Source organism: Geotrypetes seraphini, chromosome 1, assembly GCF_902459505.1.
Source record: "Geotrypetes seraphini chromosome 1, aGeoSer1.1, whole genome shotgun sequence".
Lineage (NCBI taxonomy): Eukaryota > Metazoa > Chordata > Amphibia > Gymnophiona > Dermophiidae > Geotrypetes > Geotrypetes seraphini.
Window position 1 is genome coordinate 71,218,329 of NC_047084.1, and position 13,562 is coordinate 71,231,890.

The 13,562-nt window shown below is 41.3% G+C and overlaps 1 protein-coding gene and 1 long non-coding RNA gene across 9 annotated transcripts in view; one reads left to right on the forward strand and one right to left on the reverse strand.

Moving 5' to 3' along the window:
- PRLR (prolactin receptor) overlaps positions 1-13,562 on the forward strand; it is a 311,196-nt gene that overhangs the window by 288,327 nt on the left and 9,307 nt on the right. For all 8 annotated transcript variants that reach the window (XM_033932893.1, XM_033932877.1, XM_033932901.1 and 5 more), the window contains 2 exons: positions 709-863; positions 9,250-9,391. In XM_033932893.1, coding sequence (XP_033788784.1) covers positions 709-863; positions 9,250-9,391 — 297 coding nt within the window. The remainder of the gene's footprint in view (positions 1-708; positions 864-9,249; positions 9,392-13,562) is intronic.
- LOC117355013 overlaps positions 11,077-13,562 on the reverse strand; it is a 39,134-nt gene continuing 36,648 nt past the window's right edge. Inside the window, exon 5 of the long non-coding RNA XR_004538263.1 lies at positions 11,077-11,315. This is a non-coding gene — a long non-coding RNA (uncharacterized LOC117355013). The remainder of the gene's footprint in view (positions 11,316-13,562) is intronic.

Sequence of the window (13,562 nt, forward strand, 5' to 3'; positions counted from 1 at the left end):
TGCCGTTCCCCCTCATTTGCATGCGCGGATCGAAGGATGATCTTTACAGAGGTTAGTGAATCGGGTCAGAGGAAAATCGGGTCACAAAGGGGTTGCTAAGTGGTTCGGACTTGATCGATGGGCTTAGTGAATCTAGCCCTAAGTACTTGCATAAGGCAGTGGGAACGTCTCTGTCTACTTCCCATTCACCTTTGAACAGGCTTCCAGGGTTGTATGTAGCAAATCAACCCATGCACTAATGTTGTCATTAGCACACAATGAAACCAATCCAACAAATCTGCTGTGAGGATGCAGTGGAACAAAGACAAAAAAAAGAACAACTGCAGACAGATGTACAAGATGCAGGCAAAGTTTATGAAAGTAAACAAACAATTTGTTGCGTACAAATAGACCACTTAGTACAGAATGTGGGACCAAACACTTTCCGTGTTTTGATCAACACGTCTGCTTCAGGGGTCCCATGAAGTGGTGGTATCTAAGGACACGCAACAAATTTGCCCGACCTGTGTGCTCGGTTCTATGGTGATCAATGAATGCTGCTGAAAAAAAAAAAACCTACGCGGCATTGCCATGATGATCGCCATAGAACCAAGCACACAGATCAGGCAAATTTGTTGTGTGTCGTTAGTTCTGTATGTCTTATGCACATGAAATTCAAAATTCATAATATAAGATGTAATAAATGAATATTGGTTTATATTTTGGCAGTTGAACCCTACCCTCCAACAAATGTATCACTAACAGTAGAGAAAAAACATCTATTGGTGAAATGGTTTCCACCTTTGCTGGTTGATGTCAAATATGGCTGGTTAACACTTGTGTATGAGTTGCGATTGAAATCTGAGAAAGCCCAGGAATGGGAGGTAAGCACCGAAAACTATTGTTGGATTTACTTTTGCACTATCACCAAACTGGATATCTGATTCTAAAGCAGAACTCTGTATTAATTTTCATTGGACTGATTTCCAAAGAGACTTATGTGTTTGCCTCTGGGTAGCCAACACATAACTTCTCTATTTATAGAAGTTTAAAAAATGCACGGAGACTATTGGCCCATTTAAATCATATGAAGGGCGATTCTATAACAAGGTATCTAAAATGAAGTACCTGGATGGCACCTGGTAGCAGCCTGTACCATAAAGGACCATAGGCGCCTACTTTCCTCTGTAGAATTCTAGTCTAACCAGATACAGTACAGTCTCATTTAACCAGGACTCTCACCCAACCAGGGCCGGATTAACCAATAGGCCCAGTAGGCACGTGCCTAGGGCCCGAAATGGTCAGGGAGGCCCGATGAAGGAGGGCATCAACATTGTTTTTTCAAAATGGCGATGGGCTCCTCCAGCATCGATCGGCAATGCGTCCCCCCTCCCCCTGATCAGCAACGCGGCCCTCCCCCATTGACGGAAAGTAAGACAAGCAAGCAGCGCGGTTAAGAAAGGCAACGGGAACTGTAATTTTGCAAGCAGTGCTGCTTGCCCAAAACTTCCCTCTGACACAGCTTCCTGTTTCCGCTGGGGACGTCAGAGGGAAGCTTTGGGCAAGCAGCACTGCTTGCAAAATTACAGTTCCTGTTGCCTTTCTTATCTGCGTTGTTTGCCTGTCATACTTTCTGTCGAGGGGGGGGGAGGTCCGTTGCCAATTGGTCCGTTAATGGGGGGGGCTGTGTTGCTGATTGATGCTTGGGGAGGGGTGTCGCTGTTCTTAAAAAAAAAAAAAAAAATCGGAGTGAAAGTTGAGCGGTGAGATGGGCCTGGGATGGAGGGAGAGAGAGAAGGGGGCAAGGCAGAGCAGGGCAGATGATAGATATGGGAAGAAAGGGGCAGGACATATGATGGAAGTGGAGAGAACTTGTGCCCAGCCCTCATCTCCTCACCACTACTACTGCTTTCTCACATGCTGGATGGGGGGGAAGAAGATAGTTAGTGAGATAGTGGAGGGGAGAAGGAAAGGGGTGGCAAGCTGTGAGTAGATACAGTGAAAAGAGGGCTGAAAGAATTTAATTTAGACAGAGGCAGAAATAGAGAAGGAAGACCAGAGAAGCAAAGGAAAGGGAAGAGAGAGGAGAGAGATGCCAAAGAACGGGGAAGGACACAGAGATATCAGATCTGAGTGAAGGAAATGAGAAGAGAGAGATATGCCAGACTATGAGGGGAACAGAGGGAAGGTGATGGATGCCAGACAAAGGTGGGGAGGGGGCAGGAGCAGAATGGCAGAGGGAGACAGACATTTTCTGGAAGGGGCAGACAGTGGATGGAAGGAAGAAAATGACAAGATGAGGAAAGCAGAAACCACATGACAAAGGTAGAAAAAAATTTTGACCTCAGAAAGCTAATTTAAAAAATGTATTAGTTCAATAAAATGGTATCACTTGTTTTCCATTTTTTTGTTTTATTTTTATTTGTTAATTTGTAAAGTGATTTGTTATTTCTCTTTTTTCAAATTTACATCTGCTATCTTTATATTTTGTTCAGTATTGGGGGATATGCACCATTGTTTCTTCACCCCCTAAACTGTACAGTTCCTTCGGTTTGTAGCACAAGCCAGCATGCTGAATGCTCTGCACTGCTCTGGTGGTCATAGAATTCTTATGATCGTCAGAACAGCGCAGAACATTCAGCCCGCCAGCCAGCACTAAAAACCTCTTTCGTGCTTTTGTAAAAAATCTTCCTGACTGGCTATGGTTGGACTGGCAACTCATGTCTCCTCTGAGATTATGTCACGTTCTAAGTATCAAGTTACCTAGGTTGTATAAGAACAATAGAATCTTAGAAGATACCTGGCAGACACTAAAATGTATTAATAATTTAACATCTATTCCAATTCATAAATCAACTTGTCAGTCCCTTTGGCTGAACTCCAAGATTCAAATTGGCAGGTTTAAGGTCATCTGGAAACATTGGAGGCAGGTATACGCACTTTGGATAATGTTATATCAGATGGTAAATTGCTTGATTTCTCATGATTGCAACACAAATTTGGTCTGAATAAATCACAAAATTATAGATGGTTGCAGTTGAAGCAGGCCATTCAGGAGGGGTTCCCTAAATGGAAAAATCTTGAAAATCAATTTAGCTTGCCGATCTTATGTTTTCAGGCGGATTTCCTGGGACACCAGGCTGCTCAGTGGTATAAATTAATATCTGGATTTTTGAATAAGAAACCAAAGACTGGTCTGCATGACATTTGGAGCATTGAGATAAAGCATCAGATTACTGCGTCTCAATGGCCACGAATTTGGATTTGGAGGATGAGATGTACGGTATCTACATCTATGAGACAAACTTGGTTTTTCATATTACATAGAGCATTTTGGACTCTAGTTCGTTTACAGAAATTAGATAGTTCAAAGTCTAATAGATGCTGTCACTGTCATCTAGAAGTAGGGACATTGGATCATCTACTATTCTATTGTCCATTGATACTTAGCTTTCGGAAATCCATTTGGGGGTCAAATGAATAATTTACTGGAAAATCCGGTGGCATTAACGTATGATACTGTGTTATTTGGTACATCAATGAGAGCTAAGAGCCAAATATCTTCTAATAATAATAAACTTTTACTCATTATGACAGGGGTTGCCATATAACATATTATGAAAAACTGGAAAAATTGGGACCGGCTGAATTATAATTTTTGGTGGAATTCTTTATGCCACATTTTTAAAATGGAGCATGTGATAGCCATGCAGCAGGGGCATTTTAAGAAATTTAAGGATGTTGGGAGCCATTAAAAAAATTTGTAATGAATGAGTATTATTTTTTCCCTTTGAATATACACGTCCAAGTTGGTGGGCAGGTGGGGATACTATGTTTTTACATGAGGTTGAAGACAACTGTTGGGTATATTGGGGGGAGGGTTATTTGATATGAATTAGATTTTGATAGAATATTAAGCGATGTTAAAGTATAAAATCTTTTGATGTTATGTTGCACTTATTGAAAGTTTTAAATGAATAAAGAATTTTTAAAAAAATTAAACACATGGCAGTATTTTGTACATTATGTAATCTTTGAACATTTTTACGATAACCTACCAGATATACCATATTACAATAGTTCAAAATACTCAACCTGAATGAAGTAGTGTTGAAGTATGATCTAATTGTTGTAGTTTCCATAATGTAAAGAAGCTTTTTTGGACTAGAACATCAATGTGATCACTCATGCATAGATTTTTTTTTATCAAACTATCAATAATAATAAAACCCTTAACGTGCTTCCATGTCTCCGTGTTTCCGTGCCTCCGCATGTGCAGTACAATATAACCACCCAGCAGGGAAGCATCTCAGCACATGATAATATCAACGTCAGCGACGGGGAAGCAGGCTTAAATCGGCGGCAATGGCTTAAATCGGTAGCAGTGGCTAGAGGGGCAGGGAGAGAGAAAGAAAGAAAGACGGTGTCGGGGAAGCAGACTTAAATCGGCGGCAATGGCTTAAATCTGTGGCGGTAGCTAGAGGGGCAGGGAGAGAGAAAGAAAGAAAGACACAGAAAGGCAGGGAGAGAGAAAGAAAGACAGGCAGGGGCAGGGAGAGAGACAGAAAGAAAGAAACGCCTTAGCGCCCCTTTATGCTAAAAGTCTACACATCTATTCTAACACCCATTAATGTAACGGGCTTAAACACTAGTATTCATATAATTCTGATGGTTTGGATAATAGGATAGGACACTCCATTCAGAGTCAGATTTTCTTCTGTACGTTTGGTAGGAGATGCAAAGAAAATTGTAATTTTATCTGGTTTAAGCTTTAGTTTAAAATCCCTCATCCAATTATCTACAGTGTGAAAAACCTTCAAAATTAACTGAGAAGCTGATGAAAGATTAGAAAAAATAGGAATTACTAAAGTTATGTCATCTGCATAACTAAAAAAATTTATATCAAAATTTGATAATCTTGAACCCAAGGAGGCAAGATAAATATTGAAAAGTACTGGAGAAAGTAGATCCTTGAGGAACTCCACATGGATTATTCCAAGTATCTGACAAGACCTCATTAAAACTGACTTGAGAAGTATGTAATTTTTACAAATCTCAGAACCATTGTAATATTTGCCAGAGATGGTGATAGCATTCAAACAATTAAATAGAACATTATGATCAACCTGGGCCAATCAAAGGCCTAGGCCCCTCCCTGGCACATCCCAGGATGCACCAGGGAGGGGAAGACCCGCCATTATGAAGAGGTGGACCTTCTAGCCAGAGGAGGTAGACATCCTTCCGGTCAGCCTTCGTAAACAAGGTAAGGTGAGCGGATGGGGTTATCAGGGGTTTGAAGACTGTGGGGGAGTGGGCATCTCTCCTGCTGCGAAGGGGGTGTCTGGGTTGCTTGGCGGCAGGAGAGAGTGGGCATCTTTCCCATTGCCAAGGGGGTTACATGGCAGTGGGAGGGAGTGGGCATCTCTCCCACTGCCGGGGGGTTATTGAGGGTTGTTGTATGGCAGCGGGAGAGAGTAGGCATCTCTCCCGCTGCTGGGGGGGTGGGGATGTTGGGTATTTTTGCATGACGGCTGAAGTAGGCATCTTTCCCGCTGCTCGGGGGCTTGATATCGGCAGTGGGAGGGAGTGGACATGTATCCCTCCTGCTGATCTTCGTTTTGGGGGTCTTTTTTTTGCATGTTTATTCTACGCATGTGCCAATCGCTATAACCAGTAATCAGCACATGCAAATTTAGCGACTCTTTGTGAACTTCATTTGCATGCGTGTTTTTTAAAGAATGATTCACCTTTTTGAAATCTTTACAGTAGCATCCATGACAACTGCCCGTCAGATTTTACTGAAAATATTTGAGAATCTTCCCTTTAGTCCTCATCTCTGCATCTCTTACTTCAGCCCATCCCTAACCCACTTCTCTTTGTATCACTGCCCATTACTCCCTCCCCAGCTTACATTCACTTCAGCTTTGTTCATTCTTTCAAAGTCCATATCTGTTCCTTCAGTATTTTTTTTCTCACAACTTATCAGTGCCTGTGTCTACTCTTTCCTAGGGTTACCATATTTGAAATGGTAAAATCCTGGGTGCAAGGCCACGCCCTGTTCTGTCTCCAAATCTGCCACACCCCTCAAATCCACCCCCACACATCCTCGTCTCTTCTTTCCTGCTGGGTTTGGAGTGCCTCCGAGCATACAAGGATGCATGTAACATTATCCGCGCGTGCTCTGGGGCCCTCCAGACGTGGCAGGGATTTCCAATACCCACACAAACCACCAGGTTTGGAAATTCCGTATGTGTACCCACACTGAAGCCCATAGGGATTTAAAGGGCTTCAGTGTGGTTACTGCACTGGCCAACATTAATTGCCTTAGAGATTCATTTTCCTCAATATTCTGCATTAATTTTTTTCTGGATCTGTGTCAAGTCAATTGTATTTGCTTGATTGTTATAATTAATAAGATAAATTAAAAAAAAATTTTTAAAGATCAATATCTGAAAACACAAGAAGCAAAATGGAAAACTGAGCACAAAAAGAACTGCTGCACCATAGTTTCCAATTTCTATATCAAAGAAGGCACTCAATAATGATGATAATAATAATGCAGGGGATGATGATGATGATGAAATTAGAAAGGGAGGGGACAGGCAATGATCATTGAGACAGAAACAAAGAGCTAAGGGCCTGATTCTACCACTTGACACAGTTGTCAATCAACCATCGGAAAAATACTGAATGAAAAAAGTGGAAAATCACTGGACTAAGTGTATAGCCGTCGATGAAGACTACCCCAACTTTGTTGGTTGGGTTGAGAACTTTTCAGTGGCCCCTCGCAGAGGGTAATAATCAAACCCCACATGGAACTTTCAGATCAAAGTACCGCATCTCTCTCTCTCTCTCTCTGCCCACATCCAACAAACTGCCAAAACTCATCATTCTTTCTCTATAACATCACCAAAACCTGTACTTTCCTTTTTGAACATACTATCAAAAACCTTTATTCACACTATCACCACCTCACAGTAAATACTGCTGCAACATGTTCCTCACAGGTCTCTCACTAAACCATCTCTCTCCTCTTCTAAATACTGCTGCATAACTTATCTTCTGCTAATGTCACTACACTAACATAACCCCTCTCTTCATGTCACTTCATTGGCTCCCTACCCATTTCCATTTGCAATTCAATCTCCTCTTACTTACAAGAGCATTCATTCTGTAGAAATATAACAGGGCTACTTCATTACTAATATAATCTCCAGTGTCTGCCAGTAGAAGTAAAGATTCAATTTAAAACTGATTGTTTCATTTTTGAATTATTAGATAGTCCTGCATTTGGCCTGCAAAAACCCAAGGGAATAGTACAGTTTGGGGGTGAAGAACGTATGTGCACAACAGAAGAGCGGGACTTGGATGTGATTGTATGTGATGATCTTAAGGTGGCCAAACAGGTTGAAAAGGTGACGGTGAAAGCTAGAAGGATGCTAGGGTGTATAGGGAGAGGCATGGCTAGTAGGAAAAAGGCGGTTTTGATGCCCCTGTATAAGACTTTGGTGAGACTACATTTAGAATATTGTGTATAGTTCTGAAGGCCGCACCTTCAAAAAGATATCAAAAGGATGGAGTCGGTCCAAAGGAAGGAAACTAAAATGGTGCATGGTCTTCGTCATAAGGCGTATAGGGACAGACTTAAAGACCTCAATCTGTATACTTTGGAGGAAAGGTGGGAGAGGGGAGATTAGATAAAGATGTTTAAATACCTTCATGATGTAAATTTGCATGAGTCAAGTCTCTTTCATTTGAAAGGAAGCTCTTGAATGAAAGGGCATAGGATGAATTTAAGAGGTAATAGGCTCAGGAGTAATCTAAGGAAATACTATTTAACAGAAAGAGTGGTGGTTGCGTGGAACAGTCTCCGGGATGAGGTGGTGGAGACAGAGACTGTCTGAATTTAACAAAGCTTGAGATAGGCACGTGGGATCTCTTAGAGAGAGGAAGAGATAATGGTTACTGTAGATGGGTATACTGGATGGGCCATTTGGCCTTTATCTGCCATCATGTTTGTATATGAGTTCATAAATTTTTCTTCCTTTAACTAATAGAATATTATAGTCTACTCATTGTTTGATTCTACATTTTCTAGACATTAAAGGTGTTAAATCAAGAGGGATCAATAGGAGGGGATTAGCTGCACAAGGTTTGCCTGGAGCCAACAGCAAACAGCTACATTATCAATCTGCTTGTAGTGTGCAGCTATGTTATCAGCAATCAGGACAGCTAGAATGTGGGACCATCCGAAGTTCTAACTCTCAGTGGTGTACATAGGAGCCAGCTTTGTGGGTGCTGTGGGTGCTTGAGCACCCCCAATATTGAGTGAATTCTGACTGTGTCCAATGATGGGATAATTTCCATTGGGTTTAACACCCTCAATCATTTTGAAAAGTTGGCTCCAGTTGCTGTAGATGCTTGAGCACCCCCAATATTGATCAAATGGTTCTGTCTGTCCAAGGAGGTGTAATTTATGATGGGTTTTGCACCCCCAATCATTCTGAAAAGTTTGCTTCTATGGTGGTGGCTGTGCTCCATCTTCATCTTAAACCTGTCCCTACCCACACTAAGCAGCTAGCACAAGATTTTGGTTGCATGTGTCCATGCTAACAGCTACTACATACTAAAAACCTGTGCTAGCTGCCTTAGCACAGTATAGTAAATGAGACAATATCCCTCTAAGATTCTTCTTTGTTGCTCCACTTAGATGCCTTATCCTTGCTGGAGTGGGATCACTATTGCAACTGTAAGAGTAGTCACTCTCCATGGCTGGACAATCCTTTTGAGTTCTCATTTGCAAATTATTGATAGGTTGCAATGAGATTTTAGCAATATGCATACTTATTCATTGGATTTCAACTAAGAACACATATTCATTTGCACAAGGTCACTCACCAGATTTGAACCTGTGACTTAGGGCTTCTTTTACAAAGCCGTGTTAGCGGTTTAACGTGCGTAATAGCGTGCGCTAATTTGACGGCCGCGCTAGCCATTACTGCCTCCTCTTGAGCAGGCGGTAGTTTATCAGCTAACGCGGGGGTTAGCGCACGCTAAAAAGGTGCATGCGATAAAGCCGCTAACACAGCTTCCTAAAAGGAGCCCTTAAAGGTGAAAAAATTCTATAGCCAAGTGCCAGACTGAGTTATCAAGAACACGGCCATTTTTTGTGGCTCTATCCTGTGGAAAAAATGAGGCAATACTAATGTAGGACTTCTTCCTGTCCAATCAAATATGAGTGTTTTCAGTTTGATATTTTATTCCTCCTAGATCCACTTTACCGGAAAGCAAACCCACTTCAAAGTCTTCAGTTTACATCCAGGCGAGAACCATGTGGTTCAGGTTCGTTGCAAACCAGATCATGGCTTTTGGAGTGAGTGGAGCCCAGAGAGCTATGTCCAGATTCCAAAGAGTGAGTAAACAAATCAAGCTTATACGATTTTGAAGTTAATGAAAGCTAGAATGTGAAATAATATTGTCATTTTTGTAAAGAGAGATTTTTGATGCCACCTCTATATTTTCCATAAATTGTTCATGACTGATATTCGTAGCTCCAACTTTATGGAACGCCATGCCACCTCATCTCCGCCTCGAAAATTCACTCGACAAATTCAAGACTAAACTAAAAATGTTCTTATTCCAAGATGCATACCATAGCGTCTAAATATTTCCTTTCCAACAGTCTGCAAAATAAACACGAACCGGTTTTAAGAAGCGATCCCCATTCCTGGTGTTTTATCCTCCCCCTTCTTCCCTTTAATTAATTTGTTTTTAATGATGTAATTATTAACTTCCCGCTTTACCCTCAAGCTCATGTTCGTATTTGTAATTTGTCTATTTAATGTTCACATTTCCCCCCCCTACAAAAATTTTTTTTAACCTTTCATTTATAGCATTGTAAACCGGCCAGGTGCATTTCGATGGTCGGTATATTAAAATTAATTAAACTTGAAACTTGTCAAATATAACTTGTAAATCCTATTATTTTCTTAAACCCATTTGTGCCTCTTCTGATCTTAAGTCTATCGGCCTCTTTTACAAAGCCACGCTAGCGGCTGCGCTGCACTAACGGCCCCGAAAAGCCCATAGAGATTTAAAGGGCTTCGGGGCTGTTGCCGTGCGGCAGCCACTAGCACGGCTTTGTAAAAGAGGCCGAATAACTTTCACAAAACGACCCCCAAACTTTTCTTTTTTTTATGTTCCAATATTTTCATTCTGGTCTCTAGAACAGAAACAAGAGAATGTGATAACTAAAAAGGAGCTTAGTGCCCATCTACTCTGAGATTTTCTGAGTGCCACCTGTTGTAGAAGACGATGTTCTGCACAAGATGACATTTGTCATAGTTAGTGAGCCTGGACTGCTATTTTATTTAATCAGATTTAACTCACACCCTTTCAGTTTAAGTTCAGGGTAAGTTACACCAGGTACTGTAGATATTTCTCCTGTGCCATCGACTGCCCTTACTGGCTCAGACCAAAGGTCTACCTAACCCAGTATTCTGTTTTCAGCAATGATCAATTTAGGCCAGGAGTAACTGGCAAGATTCCATCCAACCTACTCCCTGATCTACCTTGTTAATAATTGTTTATGAACTTTTTCCTCCTTTTTAAGCAAAAATGTTTTCGTTCGCCGGTGTGAATCTATGAAATGTCCTTCCTGGGCACTTAAGATTATGTACTGACTATGCGCTTATTTTTGGCTTTAAAATGAATAAAGATATTAAAAAAAAAAAAAAAGACTATGTACTGACTGTGTTACTTTCAAGAGATTATTAAAAACACAGCTTTTTATTGATGACTATATGTAATATGTGGCTGGTATTGGGTATTCAGACAGTATAAAACAAAAGGAATTGACCCCAAAATATCCACAAAGAAGGAAATCCAGAGAAAACCAAAAAAACTCTGTGGAGTGACGATGTTCCTAAATGGACTTTATTAGAAAGTGTCAAAGTTCCAAAGGTACACTGAAATCATCCACATAAAATAATTCCATCCACATAAAAATAAATCATCCACATAAGAGCCTTAAAGGACCTAGTCCGCTAGGGATACAGGACCCAACACGGTCCGCATTTCGACAAAAAGTCTTCTTCAGGGGTCCAATTGTGTGGTGAGCTGGAAGTGAGACACTGCTTGCATTTGCATTTCCATTGCTAGCTGCTGCTTCAGGGGATGACCAGAATTCCACTACCACAACATTCACCCGTAAAAGTACAATGGAGAAAGCATTTTCTAAAGAATGTCCGAGTCAGAATTAGGATGCCCCACTCATAATGTTCCAAAATTCCGTCCATCTCACAGCCATTTTCAAACTTGAAGAATGGCAGGGTTTCCTGTGAAAATACATGAGAATCAGTCGAAAATGAACAGCCATTTTACAAAATAAAATATCCAAATTATGAATGGCCCCCCCAAAAAACTAGGACATCTGTCTGGCAGTGTTTGTACAAAAATGGCCATACAGGTGTCTCTGCATGTAACTGTATTCCTGATTATAGTTTTAAGGGAATGCAGGCAGAGTCACTCATAGCCCTTCATTTTATAATTTGACACCTAAATTTAAGCACTAGTGGAGAAATTTCTCTGAGGTCTTTTTTTCTCCACATTTAGGGCCTGATTCTCAAAACAGCATCCTGACAGTAGGTGGCGGTAGGCATCCTACCACCGTCTAACGGACCAATCGGGACGCACGTTTTTTTAATTGATGTGGTGAACAATGCCTACAACGTTGGCATCATTTGCGCGCATACAAAAGTGTCTAGGTATGCCTATGGATGCCTAAGTCCGGCGTAGGCATGGCTTACGCTGGAAGTGGCCTTATGTGCCCAGGCGCTTCTGTAGGCGCGAGTCAGATACCTTAAATGTAGGCCTGTAAAACGCTGGCCTACATTTAAGGCGTCTGTGCAAAAAATAGACACAATTCTGGATGTGGCGCTTACCGCGGCAGGTGCCATTTCCAGAATCAGGCCCTTAATGTCATTGTGCTTTCAAGAGTATGTATTTATTTTAAAAAATTATATACTGCCTAGGATCAAAGCAGTTTCCAATAACAAACATTCATAAAATAAAACCATAACAACATATAGACGTTATCTGATCATTCTTCACCTAATCGTTCATGACATACTGTCTGAATACCAAAAAAAACTCTGTGGAGTGACGATGTTCCTAAATGGACTTTATTTGAAAGTGTCAAAGTTCCAAAGGCACACTGAAATCATCCACATAAAATAATTTCATCCACATAAAAATAAATCATCCACATAAAAGCCCTAAAGGACCTAGTCCGCTAGGGATACAGGACTCAACACGGTACGCGTTTCGACAAAAAGTCCTCCTCAGGGGTCCCTGGGGGTCCCACAAAGGTGAATATGTGGGAAACAATTATGTGGTGAGCCGGAACGTGTTGGGTCCTGTATCCCTAGCGTACTAGGTCCTTTAGGGCTTTTATGTGGATGATTTATTTTATGTGGATGATTTCAGTGTGCCTTTGGAACTTTGACACTTTCAAATAAAGTCCATTTAGGAACATCGTCACTCCACAGAGTTTTTTTGGTTTTCTCTGGATTTTCTTCTTTGTGGATATTTTGGGGTCAATTCCTTTTGTTTTATACTGTCTGAATACCCAATACCAGCCACATATTACATATAGTCATCAATAAAAAGCTGTGTTTTTAATAATCTCTTTAAAGTAACACAGTCAGTACATAGTCTTTTTTTTTTTTTTTTTTTTTTAATATCTTTATTCATTTTAAAGCCAAAAATAAGTGCATAGTCAGTACATAATCTTAAGTGCCCAGGAAGGGCATTTCATAGATTCACACCGACGATCTAAAACATTTTTGCTTTCGTGGCCACATAATGTACTCCCATCGCCTGTTAATTTTATTCCTCCCTCTGATCTCATGGGCATAGTAGTGGGGGGGGGGATACGAGGGAGGCAGTCCATCCCGGATGCTGGTACCCCAACTCCTTTCCATCCCCCTTCCCACCCCTCCCTCTTCTTTGAAGAAGTGATGTCAGAGAGAGTTTTGAAGCCGACGCGAGCAGCAAGTTCATCACTGCTCACGCCAAAGTAAAAAACGTATGGGGAAGGTGGGCAGGAGAGGGGCGCCACCACCCCTGGCGCTGGTCACCCTCCCTATAGCACTGGCCAGTCCATATAAAACTTGATAGTATGTGAACTAATGGAATGTTGGGGCCATTGATGTGCTATATATTATATGTTTGATTCAGCCATTTAGGGCTCCTTTTATCAAGCCGCGCTAGTGGGGTTAATGCGCGCGATGTTTCATCATGCGTTAACCCCCGCGCTGGCCTAAAAACTAATGCCTGCTCAAGGGAGGTGTTAGCGGCTAGTGCGGCCGGCAGTTTAGCGCGCGGTATTTCACACATTAAACCGCTAGCGCGGCTTGATAAAAGGAGCCCTTAGATTTAGGATAATTCTTAGTTAAAAATCTAGGCAGCTAGATTTAGCTGAAAATTTGGATGTCTTAGGTGCTTAATCCATTTGAACAGTCGATATGTGACGAGCCAAGACGTTTTTTTTTTTGTGGGGGAGGGAGAGCCTAATAAGTGTT